Source organism: Candoia aspera, chromosome 5, assembly GCF_035149785.1.
Source record: "Candoia aspera isolate rCanAsp1 chromosome 5, rCanAsp1.hap2, whole genome shotgun sequence".
Lineage (NCBI taxonomy): Eukaryota > Metazoa > Chordata > Lepidosauria > Squamata > Boidae > Candoia > Candoia aspera.
The window spans coordinates 25,883,711-25,896,902 of NC_086157.1; the positions used below are offsets into that span (position 1 = coordinate 25,883,711).

The following is a 13,192-nucleotide window of genomic DNA, read 5'->3' on the forward strand; positions in this document are numbered from 1 at the left end:
AGCCTGGTCATTTGTGTCTTGAGTGAGAACTCTAGACTGATTTGTTCTATGATCCATTTGTTTCTTATCTTGGTTATCCATGATATTCTCAGAAGTCTTCTCCAACACCAGAGTTCAAAAGCATCCATATTCTTTCTATCCTGCTTCTTCAAAGTCCAGCTTTCACTTCCAAAGAGTATCATAGGAGAAAGCATTGCCTGCATGTTTCTGATCTTTGTAGGTATAGACATATAACAGCATCTGAATATTTTTCCAAGGCCTTCACTGCTACCCTACCAAGTGCTAGTCTACAGTGTATTTCTTAACTGCTAGTTATTTTACTGATAGGTAAAGGTAAAGGTTTCCCTTGACAATAAGTCCAGTCATGTCGGACTCTAGGGGGCGGTGCTCATCTCCATTTCAAAGCCGAAGAGCCGGCGTTTGTCCGTAGACACTTCCGTGGTCATGTGGCCAGCGTGACTAAACGGAACGCCGTTACCTGCCCGCCAAAGCGGTACCTATTAATCTACTCACATTTGCATGTTTTCGAACTGCTAGGTTGGCAGGACCTGGGGCTAGCAACAGGAGCTCACCCCGTCACACGGATTCGAACCGCCGACCTTCCAATTGGCAAGCTCAGCAGTTTAACCCGCAGTGCCACTGCATCCCTATATTTTACTGATAGTCAATCCTAAAAGGCAGAAACTATCCACCACTTCAGTATCTTCATTGTCAGTTTTAAGGCTGATTGTGGTACCTGTTATCATTATCATTATTCTTTACATTTAAACTTAGTCTCATATTTTTCATTGTGCTCCTTGACTTTCATAACTAGAGCTTGAAGTTCCTTTGCATTTTCAGGTATCATAGTAATTTTATCATAGTAGTTTTATCAGTATAGCCCAGAGTCCCCTGTATGAGGGAGATGGGCAGTGATAGATAGATAGATAGATAGATAGATAGATAGATAGATAGATAGATAGATAGATAGATAGATAGATAGCATAGGTTATTGAGGTTTTTTTCTCCAATTTTAAAATAACATTCATCTTCTTCCATTTGATCCTTCTTCAGTGTATATTTAGCATATAGACTGAATAAATAAGAAGAGAATATACAGCCTTGTCTCACTCCTTTGTCATCCTGGAGCCAGTCTGTTTTGCCATTTTGTCTGGACTGTGCCTTCCTGTCATGTGTATAGGTTTCTCATGAGGACAAAGATATTCTGAAATTCCTATTTTCCTAAGGACATTCCACAGCTTGACATGGCCAACACAATCAAATGCTTTCTGTGGTCAATGAAGTAGATATTGACTTTGCTAACATGTGAAAGTAAGGATACTATACTGTGTTGACTAACATGTGCCCACAACTAACAGTTGCACTGAGGAAAAAAACTTAGAAATCAAAGAGGGTCCCTTGTAGATTGTGCTCTAAATAAATTTTACTAGACATTTTGCTCTTATTTTGTTTTTGTTTTTTCCAGATAATGATGGATTCCGAGCTAAAATGTACGACATAACCCAGCACCCATTTTTCAAGAGAACCATTGCAGTTCTTGTACTCGCCCAGTCTGTGCTATTGTCTGTTAAGGTATAGCTCTGTGCTTTGTTAACCACTTACAAACCAGCAGAATGCATAACAGGAGAAAATCACTGTGTCTGTAGAACTAGCAACAGGAACAATTGTGGTAGAATTTTAAACAGAAAAGAAAATGAGATTTTTTTCATAAACTATTTTTTTTCTTTTGCATAAGTGGGATGATCAAGATCCAGTAACTGGTCCATTAGCTGCAATGTCAGTGGTCTTCACCTTCATATTTGTTCTAGAGGTAATATATTTCAATATTTCTATAAATAAGGTCAGATTGGATATGCATCCTGTCACATATTTTTACATTACAGTATCAGAAGATAATATAGATACTATTTATTTATTACATTTATAGGCCACCTCACTCCATCATGACTCTGGTTGGTGTACAATATAAATTTAAAACAATACAATGCAAACAGTATAAAAAAGCAGATGTCTGAAAAAATAACACTGATTTTAGAAAGCCAGTTGTCCTCATAAGGAGTCAACCCCCACTCTATCCCATGCCCAGGGGAAAAGCCAGGTTTTAAGTGTTCACTTAAATAAGGTAAGAGTGAAGATTATATGAATCTCGGGGAATTTTCATTCCAGAGAATAGGCACTACAGTAGGGAAGGCCTACTTCCTTGGTCCCATCAGATGGCACTGTTCAATTGATGGAACCTGGAGCATGTCCACTCTGCCAGATCATATAGGAGGGAAGACAGACAGTCCCTCAGATAACCAGCCCTATGCCATGAAAGATTTTATAAGTGATAATTTAGCGCCTTGAATTGTATCTGGAAGCCTACTGGTTAACCAGTGCCTATTGGTAACAAGTGCACTTACTCAGTAGAGGTATTATGTTATATGGACATGCCATGACATGCACTTAATTGCCTGTGCTCCTGCATTCTGGGCCAGCTACAGTTTCTAAATAGTCTTCAAGAGCAGTCCCATGTAGACTGCATTGCAGTAGTCCAGATAAGTGACTGTCTTAAGGGCCTCCTGGTCCAGGTGTTGGCATAATTGGCACACTAGATGAATTTGTACGAATGTACTCCTGTCCACAGTTGCCCCTTGCTCCTCAGGCAAGAGCTGTGAGTCCAAGTAGTCTTCAAACTGCACACCAATTCTGAAAAAAGAAATGCAACCCCATTCAGAACTAAACATGGAATATCTTTTGACCTGGGGGATCCAAATACGCACAGCCATTCAGGCTTGTCAAGGTTGATGTTAAGCTGTCCCTCTCCATCCAGACCTGAACAATTTCCAGACATTGGGACAAGGCCTTGACAGAATCACCTGGTCAGCCAAGATTTACAACAGGGTATCATCAATGATCCATAACCCCGAACTGACAGATTACCTCACCCTGTAGCTTCATGTAGATGAAGGTGAGCAAGAGGAGTGAGAGTATTGAGCCCTAAGGCACACCATATGTCAGGGATCTCTGGCTTGATCTCCCCTTCACCTGCCAACACTTACTGGACCTGACCACAGAGAAAGGAGAACCACCACCTTAACACCATGTCTCCCACTCCTAATCCCTGTGGGCGGTCCAGAAGGATACCATTGACCATGGCATCAAAAGTCACTGAGAGATCAAGGAGGTGCACTACCCTATCCCAGCATCACCAGAGGTCATCTGCAAGCATCACCCGCACCATCTCAATACTATGTCCTGGTTTGAAACCTGTCTGAAAGTGTTTAGATTAGCCATATCCTTCAGGACTCTCTGAAGCTGTAACCATTCTGCTGTTACGTGACACAATCCTGGAAAAAAGGAAATGCTTTTCAAAGCAAGTGAAGGCTCTGATTTTGGACTCAAATGAAGGATTTTAGAAGTGTTAGTACTTTACTCATAAGGTTCATCTAGAATATCTAAATATTTGCTACCAAATGTATTTGCTGGTGAGGCAACCATTGAGAGAGAGCATCTTGCCTACCATTTGAGTACATATCAGAGACAAAATATGAATTGGGTACTCCTGCTTTGCAGTTCCATCTCATGGAATTGTCTCAGCGAGTGGTTGCACTTGGTTGCCCTTGTCAGGGCTTAGAAGCTAAGCAGGGCAATACTGTACCACTTGGGCATTGTTGCCAAGAAAACTATCTTCATGTGTCCATGAAATCACCAGGTGAAAAAGTTGTCTTGCAGAAGATTTTCCTTTAATCATGGAATCAAATTCAAACTACAAATAACATGGGGATTCCACACTTGGAGCTGCCATGGCCTCCTTTTCTTTTTGTAAAAACCCACAGAGGTGATTCAAATCAGGGCCAGAGCTGGGCTCATACGCAGAGTTGTATTAACAAGGCAGTAAAACCATTTTAATCCTGGCTAATAGAGCTTTAAATGAAATTATTTGGACTGGGATTATAGTCAAATATAATCTAATTTAGATTTGTCAAATATGGGGATCTCATCACAGCTCCTGTGTCACCTTTGGTCAGTGTTAATGGATGGAGACGAAAACACTGCATGGTTAAAATAATTAAAATTATAATGAGCAACAAAAGGAGAGGTTTTGCCCATTTCTTGTATTGTTCTTGGAAACTGATGGTGATTAGGTATAAACCACATTTGGTTTATCTTTAGAAGATGATTGATCAAACATTAAAATAGGATTCTTTTTCTGCAATTATTTTGGTTAATAATTGTAACCAAACACCAGTGAAATATATGTCTAGGAACATTTTCTTGTATGTCAGCTTTGGTTTTGCTCATATTTATTTTTAATCCTATAGTCAAATTGATTTTCAGTAATTATCCATTTGAATATTATTGAAACACGCCATAACTTTATATACTCATGAATGATTCCTCACAGAGAAGTTATTACATATACATTTATTTTTGCAAGGTTACCATGAAAATTATTGCCATGTCACCTGCTGGATTTTGGCAAAGCAGAAGAAATCGTTATGATCTCTTGGTGACATCCTTAGGTGTCATATGGGTGATACTCCACTTTGCCATAACTGTAAGTTTCAAGAACCACATTGCCTTTGCAAAGAAAGTAGGATATTTTTCCTCTTTTTGTAAGTCTGCAAAATGTAAGACACTGAGGCTTGATCTTGCCTTGTTATGGTCATTCTTGAAAAGACAGTATTTTTTTGTAATTACAATTAATATTATAATTGAGTTGATTTAGGCAACTGTGGCTTAGATACAGCCAAGAAAAGCAGGTCTTGGTGCAGACCAATAGTCTGACCCATTACAGTCTACAATGTCCAGTCCACAATTGTAAGCCAAAGATCAATCTGAATGAGAGGCCACAGGAACAAGGTCTAGTAATGGAGAATTGTTTCCAGAAAGGAGAGGAAATCTGGAGGATACTCTTAAATAACTGGAGTCTGAGGCCTTATCTAATTAGATGATTCAACGTCCATCACTCTTTAGAAGATGTGTTGACCTCTGCTTCTCACACCTCCTTAGCTTGGCACTCTCCCAAGTTCAGGAACTGACTCCTTGTGCTCTGAATCAAGAGCCATCTGCGCTGAATCTGAGTCATTCTGACTGAGTCATTATTCCCAGATGGCTGACAGCTTATTGACTCTCCAGCCACAGGCTGACACTTTGCCAAGTTCTCTTCAGCCTCAGAATCATAGATGGTCCATTGTTTGATTGCAATAGTTCTCTTGGGATAAGGAATCTGTGGCCAAACAGATGTTGAACTGTTAGTGCCCTCATTTTTATGGCCATGTTTATGATCTGAAACTATTTCTATCTAGCAAGTTCCACATAAGAATAACTCCTGAATAATGAAATGTTGGGTCCTTTTACATCAAGAACTATGCACTCAGTCATTTAATATGTTATATTAAGGTTATATTGGTTGTAGCAAAAGTGCAATTCATGAGCTGCATTTAAGAATCAATCCTGAGCAGCCCTTCTAGTGCTGATGCTTTGTTTGTGTTTCAGAATGCCTATACATATATGATGGGAGCATGTGTAATTGTGTTCAGGTTCTTTTCAATCTGTGGGAAACACGTAAGTACACATGAGGATTTTTTTTCCATATTTACAGTAATTACACATTGAGTAAGTTTGTTAGTTGGACTGCTTTATTTTACTGAATCAAGGCTGCTGTATTAGTGATGTTTATTTTTATTTATTTTATTTATTTTTCAAATTTCTATTACCGCCCATCTCTCCCAAAAGGGGGACTCTGGGTGGTTTACAATAAAACCAAGAATTAAAAGCATATAAATTACAATATAACAAACCAATAAATAAAGATAAAATAAATATAAAATCCAAGAGGCAAAGTTCTTATTCGCTGGGGAGAGATCTATGGTACTAGCCACCCCCAAGTAGAACTGTGGCCCCTCCCACCCCAGGTGAGGTAGCAGAACCAGCTTTTCAAGTTCTTCTGGAAGGCCGGGAGCAAAGGGGCCTGTCTCACCTCTGGGGGCAGAATGTTCCAGACGGCGGGTGCCGCTGCAGAGAAGGCCCGCCTCCTGGACCCCACCAGGTGGAATTCCCTTAGCAGCAGAGTTCGCAGCTTGCTCTCTCTGCATGACTGGGTGGGACGGGTCGATGTTAAAGGGATGAGACGGTCCCTCAGGTAACCTGGTCCCATGCCATGTAGGGCTTTAAAGGTCACAACCAACACCTTGAATTGGACCCAGAAGCAAACTGGCACCCAGTGCAGCTCACGCAGCAATGGTGTCACATGTGCCAATCTTGGGGCACCAATAACTGCTCACACGGCCGCATTCAGGACCAGTTGAAGCTTCCGGATACTCTTCAAGGGTAGCCCCATGTAGAGCGCATTGCAATAGTCTATGTGGGAAATGACCAGGGCATGAGTGACTGTTCCGGGGGCCTCTCAATCCAGGAAGGGGCATAACTGGTGCACAACATGGAGTTGTGCAAAGGCCCTTCTATCCATGACTGCCACCTGCTCTTCGAGCAGGAGTCGTGAGTCCAGAAGGACCCCCACGTTACGCACCGGGTCTGAATGGGGCAGTGCAACCCCATCCAGATGTTAACTTCCCGGATACAGAGGAGCCATCAACCCACAGCCACTCCATTTTACCAGGGTTCAGCTGAAGCCTGTTGTTCCCCATCCAGACCCCCACAACCCCCAGGCACTGAGAGACGGCAGCCACTGCATCACTTACCTCACCCAGGGTGGAGATATATAACTGAGTATCGTCAGCACATTGATGATACCTCATCCCATGGTGACGGATGATCTCACCCAGTGGTTTCATGTAGATGTTAAATAGGAGAGGGGAGAGAACTGAACCCTGAGGGACCCCGCACAAGAGGGGTTGAGGGTCAAATCTCTCATCTCCTATCACCACTGATTGAGACCGGCCCTGGAGGAAGGAGGTGAACCAGCATAAGACTACACCACCCACCCCCAACTCCCTGAGCCGACCCAAAAGGATACCATGGTCGATGGTATCGAAAGCCGCTGAGAGGTCAAGAAGAGCCAGGATGGATGCACTCCCTCCATCCCACTCCCACCAGAGATCATCCATAAGTGCAACCAATCCAGTCTCTGTCCCATATCCTGGCCTGAAACCTGACTGGAAGGGGTCTAGATAATGCGTTTCATCCAGGATCCTCTGGGGTTGCAACTCCACCACTTTCTCAACCACCTTCCCCAAAAAGGGGAGGTGGGAGATGGGATGGAAATTTTCCAACACAATAGGGTCCAGTGATGGTTTCTCGAGGAGCGGGTGTACCAGCACCTCCTTGAAGGCAGCCGGAAACATCCCGTCTTTCAAGGATGCATTAACCATCGCCTGGACCCAACCACATGTCACCTCCTGGGCTGCCTTCACCAGCCAGGAAGGGCATGGGTCAAGATGGCATGTGGTTGCATTTGCAGTCCGGAGGATCCTGTCCACTTCCTTAGGCCAAACAGGATCAAACTGTTCCCAGATAACAGGGTAAGCACATTCCCTAGGCTTCTTCTCAAACTGTGCCTCACGCTTGGAGTCTAACCAGGAGCGGATCCAAGCAATTTTATCCTGCAGATGCTCAGAAAACTCCTCCACACGGCCCTGTAGGTGGATCACCAAATCCCCCATTCCCAAGAGGGATCGGGTAATCTTAAACAGGGCTGTCGGGCAGCATTCTGTTACTTCTACGACTGTTGCTGCAGCTATCGTTGCAGCTTACTTCAGGGCATGACTCCTGGATCTCTATTTTTACTACTTTAGAATCAGTACATCTAGAAAATCTAGTGGATCTATTTATTACTAGTAGTGGGAGAGTGGGGGACAAAACACTGCTTTGCAAATCTTTGTTTTTGCAAGTTCAAGGTCATTCCCAGACAGTTTTCTTTCTTTATGCGTCACAAGCATTCACAGAAGCACTTTCTCCCCCATTTAGTAAGGACCTCTGTGCATGGGCTGTTTATTTGTTTGTTTGTTTGTTTGTTAAACTTTGCCATCGCCCATCTCCCCACAAAGGAAGGACTCTGGGTGGTTTACAATAATGATAAAAGCATTAAATATCATAAACATAAATATCAAATACAATATAATAATATAAAACATAAATATAGTATAAAATCCAGATGACTTAGTTATATATGAGCAGTATTATAATAGTACCGCTCATATACATCTAAAGGGCCATTTTAGGGCACCAGACATCTCCAGGAGTGATTACTTCCCTCCTCACCCCAGGCAAGGTGGCAAAACCAGGTGTTTAGTTGTTTTCGAAAGGCCACAAGAGATGGAATCTGTCTTATCTCTGGGGGAAGGATGTTCCAGAGGGCAGGAACCACTGCAGAGAAGGCCTGCCTCTTGGACCCCACCAGATGGAATTCTCTTATAGACAGAGTCTGTAACATGCCCTCTCTGCATGATCGGGTGGGACAGGTTGATGCGATGGGGATGGGATGGTCCCTCACGTACCCTGGACCCATGCCATGAAGGACTTTAAAGGTGATAATTGCACCCAGAAGCAAACTGGTATCCAATGCAGCTCGCGAAGCAACAGTGTAACATGTGCCAATCTAGCGGCTCCAAGAATTGCCTGTGCAGCGGCATTTTGGACCAGCTGTAGCTTCCGGATGCTCTTCAAGGGTAGCCCCATGTAGAGCTCGTTGCAGTAGACTATGTGGGAGATGACCAGGGCATGAGTGACCGTGCAAATTTATTTAATTAATTAATTTATATCTTATTTATTTATTTAATTTATTATTAATTTGTTGATTTATTAAATAAATTATTTATTTGATTTATATCCATTAGTTAATACAAGTATGCACACACCTGCTTGAACCTTCTCCACAGTTCCCTCACAGTTAATTCTAACCTGTTGGAAATCTTGGCCACCTTTTATTCATGTATCTTAACTTTTTAAGTTAGCCATGACTTTCATTATAAAGCTTATTACACTGCCATCTATATGGCCATATAGATGCCATGAAGAACAGTGGCGTGCCTCTGTTGAATTTCCTTCAGTGCCTCCTCTCTTTCTCCAATACAGGTACAAGTATCACTCAGTGGTTCCTTATACAATGGCTACCTATGGTCTCTTAGGAACTCATAAGAAAGATAGCATTTACAGACACCAAGCACAGGAGTCAACAGACTGAAAAACATTAGCACATCTCTAGATAAGTTTAAACCAGTGTTTCTCAACCTGGACAACTTTAAGATGTGTGGACTTCAATTCCCAGAAACTGAAGTCCACACATCTTAGGGTTGCCAAGGTTGAGAAACACTGGTTTAAACCAAGACTCTGTTCTAGCACAGAAGGTAAAGAGTAATCAAAGAGTAACTGCTGACATAGCCTGCTTTAGAGTCAGTAGTTTGTTCTTACTATTACTCTTATTAGAACATATTAACCAGGCAACCTAGAAGATGGGGGCCAAGAAGGGGCAAAAAATAGGAGCAGGTTGTAACATATAATCAGAACTAGAAATATGCAAAATTGTTTAGTTAGTTTTCATGCTGTCAACTCCATACAGATTCATGGAAGCTTACAACAAAAAACATCCACAGTACATGTATGAAGGAGTGTATGAATGATGCAACACCCCAGTAAAATCTAAAACAATAAACATCAACGCAAGACTTTTAAACATCTACAGCAATAAATTAACAAAACCCTCAGCAATGACATCCCGACACAAATAAATTCCAATCCACATCACTATATCCAGCTCAGAGTAATTGTTTATGAATGTTGAATTAAAAATGTTTTGAGTTTAAAATGAATAGTTCCAACTTCACTAGAAGCCAGTTTGGTCTAGTGGTTAAGGAGCTGGGCTAGAAACCAGGAGACTGTGAGTTCTAGTCCCACCTTAGGCATGAAAGCCAGTGGGTGACCTTGGGCCAGTCCCTCTCTCTCAGCCCAGCTCACCTTACAGGGTTGTTGTTGTGGGGAAAATAGGAGGAGGAAGGAGTATTTGGCATGTTTGCCACCTTGAGTTATCTATAAAAATAATAAAGGTGGGATAAAAATTAAATAAATAAATAAATAAATATGTTCTGAATCTGTGTCAATCTTACTGGCTTGAAATAGTGCCTTTTGCGGGGGGGGGACTTGGAATACGTACAGAAGTTCCAGCAAAGTTGGAATGTTCTGGGAACAATCCCAGTGGGGTTGGAACAACCCACTTCAGTCTGAGCTCATTTCAGTTTTGTCTCATGTCTCTTATACCAAACTTTCCTTCTGATGCTTTCCAGGTAACCTTGAAGATGCTGCTGCTGACGGTAGTTGTCAGCATGTACAAAAGCTTTTTCATCATTGTAGGGATGTTCCTACTGTTGCTTTGCTATGCTTTTGCTGGAGTAGTTTTGTTTGGGACTGTGAAATATGGAGAGAACATTAACAGGTATGATTTGTGAAAATATTTGATACTGTGACATTGTTTAGAGCCAGAGTGATGATGGATGCTTCTACTGTTACATTTCCAGAGAGGTAGCCCTGTTGATCTGTTGCTAAGAGTCTCAGAAAATCTAGTGCCAAAAATCAAAATAATTCTTATATGGCAATTTAAGTATATGTGGATCCACTCTGAAATGACTGCTTGTGTGTTAGCAGAACCTGTAAGTCAGGGGAAGAACAGGAGGTTTCATTTGGCCTCCTATTATAAATAATAGCTAGCCCAGGTTTAAGCTTAAGATCCAGAACAGCCCTACTTAAGAGACACATTGAAGCAATGCTCATGGTATGTTGGTTTCCTTCTGTTGGATGGCAGAAAGGCATATGTAATACAGCCAGTCCTGAACAACCTAAACCAGTGTTCCTCAGCCTTAGCAATCTTAAGCCAGCATGACCTCAACTATCCTGCTGCTCTAAATAATATTGTAAACATACCTTATTTCCAACCAGGGAGTACGATTCAAATGCCACACCAATCTTTTTCTGTGCAGACGGTTGAGAGTGTGCAATTTTATCTTTCATCTCAGGCAGCAAAATATCTTGGGCTGGACTTGGTTAAGCTATCCTGGGAGCGGGGGAGGGAGGGAGGTGAATTATCCAAATACCCTAATGGTTTTTTTGTATTCATTTTTACTTGTGAAACACTGAACAATACCTTTTATTTGTTAAAAACAGACATGCCAACTTTTCATCGGCTGGTAGGGCCATTACTGTACTCTTCAGAATAGTCACTGGGGAAGACTGGAACAAGATAATGCATGATTGCATGGTAAGTTGACCGGTTATAAATCATATAACATTTTAGCCAGCAGAAGCTTTGCGTCTTAAAAATGTCATAGTTTTTTATTTAAAAATGCTATCCTTCACCCAAACGCTCATTTATTTACTCTTGAAAATGCTATAGGAATAAATGCATAAATACTTGGCAAAAATTATTAGCAAATATTCATACTATATGCCCAACTGAGTTCATGCATTTTTATTGTATTTATTAAAATGAAAAGTAACAAGTTTCTGTTCAATGGAATGTATTAACAATGATAATTGGGTTTTTTAGGGGACTGGATCTGTTGAAGTAGTCAGTGCAGGAATACTGTAAAAGAATTCCCCCCTCCCAAATTATCACATTGACATGATGTGGTGATAGGCTGTAAGTTAGGAAGCCTTTAAAGTGTGTTTTGTATAGAAAGATATATATCCTATACCCAAAGAATATATCTGTTTATAAAGATGAGCTGAACAGAACTTAAGATACAAATGTCAATATAAGATCCAAAGAATTCAAGTCCTAGTTTGCAAGTCTCTAGGAATATTTGGCCATTATTGGAAGCAGCATTTTGAATTAGATGATCCATCTTCATCCCATATCAGTTCAGAATAACCTTTCTGTTTTGTGGTGGGGGAAAATGGTATAGTCCTTTCGTCCAAAGACAGGAGGGAAAATGAGTTGTACAAGCATTGCAACAATTGACCTACATTTCATGATGACTATTACACACAAACACACATACACACACAAACCTATTTTTGCTTTTGATGTTGAGAGGGTGCCTGGCTGGAATAAAAACATGTGAATGGCATCAGTGAAGGGAGGAAAGAAGTTGATCCATTCTGCTGTTAAACATGAAGTTCACACTATGTGTGTATGTGTGTGTGTGTGTGTGTGAATGGACCATATCTAAATTTGTACCCCAATTAACATGTAATATAACCTTTCCTTTCATGCAGACATACATTTTAGGGCAGCCTTCCCCAATGAGATCACTTCCAGTCACGATATATTTTCTCTCCTTTAGTCCTCAGCCAGCATGGTAACAGTTGGAAGTTCAACCCATCTGGAAAACATTAGTCTGGGAAAAGCTTTATCCAAGTGATGTTACTGTGATGTTACTGTGAGAGTGTCTTAGAGACTTATTTAATGTCTCTCTTGTAACACACCTTTAAGTGTTTGTATGTGCATTTGTTGGGTTAATTGGGAAGGAAGGAAGGAAGCAAGCAAGCAAGCAAGCAAGCAAGCAAGCAAGCAAGCAAGCAAGCAAGCAAGGAAGGAAGGTGTTGATTATCTTTTTATATTCTCTTTTCAAGGTTCAGCCTCCTTTTTGTACTCCAGATAACAGAACATACTGGAAAACAGATTGTGGGAATTATGCTGGTGCTCTTATGTATTTCTGTTCATTTTATGTCATCATTGCATACATAATGCTGAATTTGCTTGTGGGTAAGTTTTAGTCATGAAACACAGCAATAAAGTTTTCTCTATTAGTTTTAACTATATTACGGGCTGGATCAGGATTTAGTCATACTTAAAATAGCCATTAATATCAGTGTTCAGTCAGTCACAAATACCACTGATTTAACTGGTTCTTCTCTATGCATGAACTCAGTTTGGATTAAACCCCACACATGCATTGATTTTATGTATTTATAATTCACTCTTCATTCCTGACATCCCTCACAATTATTAGTGAAAAAAATGAAATAGCAATTAAATAATCTGATTATAAGCCATATAAGAGCAAAAACAATTAGTCATGCTTTAATAAATGCAATCAGTTTTGCATCCAAAATAAAATCAGTAAATTGTGGAGGCCTTGGTGCTTAAGGGCTTAAAATCAGTAAATATCCCATAAGGGAAGGCTTGCAGGAGTTTCAGAAGCCTTCAAAACAGGAATGAGTCCTACATCTGAGATTCCATATCTGACCGGATGAGACTTTCTAGGAAACGCACATGGAAGATGCTACCACAGAACTTCTTACCTCACCTGAGAAG

General features: G+C 40.9%; 1 protein-coding gene across 3 annotated transcripts in view; it reads left to right on the forward strand.

The window, feature by feature from the left end:
* The window catches only part of NALCN (sodium leak channel, non-selective), a 223,252-nt gene that overhangs the window by 194,623 nt on the left and 15,437 nt on the right, over positions 1 to 13,192 (forward strand). For all 3 annotated transcript variants that reach the window (XM_063304799.1, XM_063304800.1, XM_063304801.1), the window contains 7 exons: positions 1,466 to 1,572; positions 1,736 to 1,810; positions 4,421 to 4,540; positions 5,482 to 5,550; positions 10,224 to 10,372; positions 11,098 to 11,191; positions 12,508 to 12,640. In XM_063304799.1, the coding sequence (XP_063160869.1) occupies positions 1,466 to 1,572; positions 1,736 to 1,810; positions 4,421 to 4,540; positions 5,482 to 5,550; positions 10,224 to 10,372; positions 11,098 to 11,191; positions 12,508 to 12,640 (747 nt within the window). The remainder of the gene's footprint in view (positions 1 to 1,465; positions 1,573 to 1,735; positions 1,811 to 4,420; positions 4,541 to 5,481; positions 5,551 to 10,223; positions 10,373 to 11,097; positions 11,192 to 12,507; positions 12,641 to 13,192) is intronic.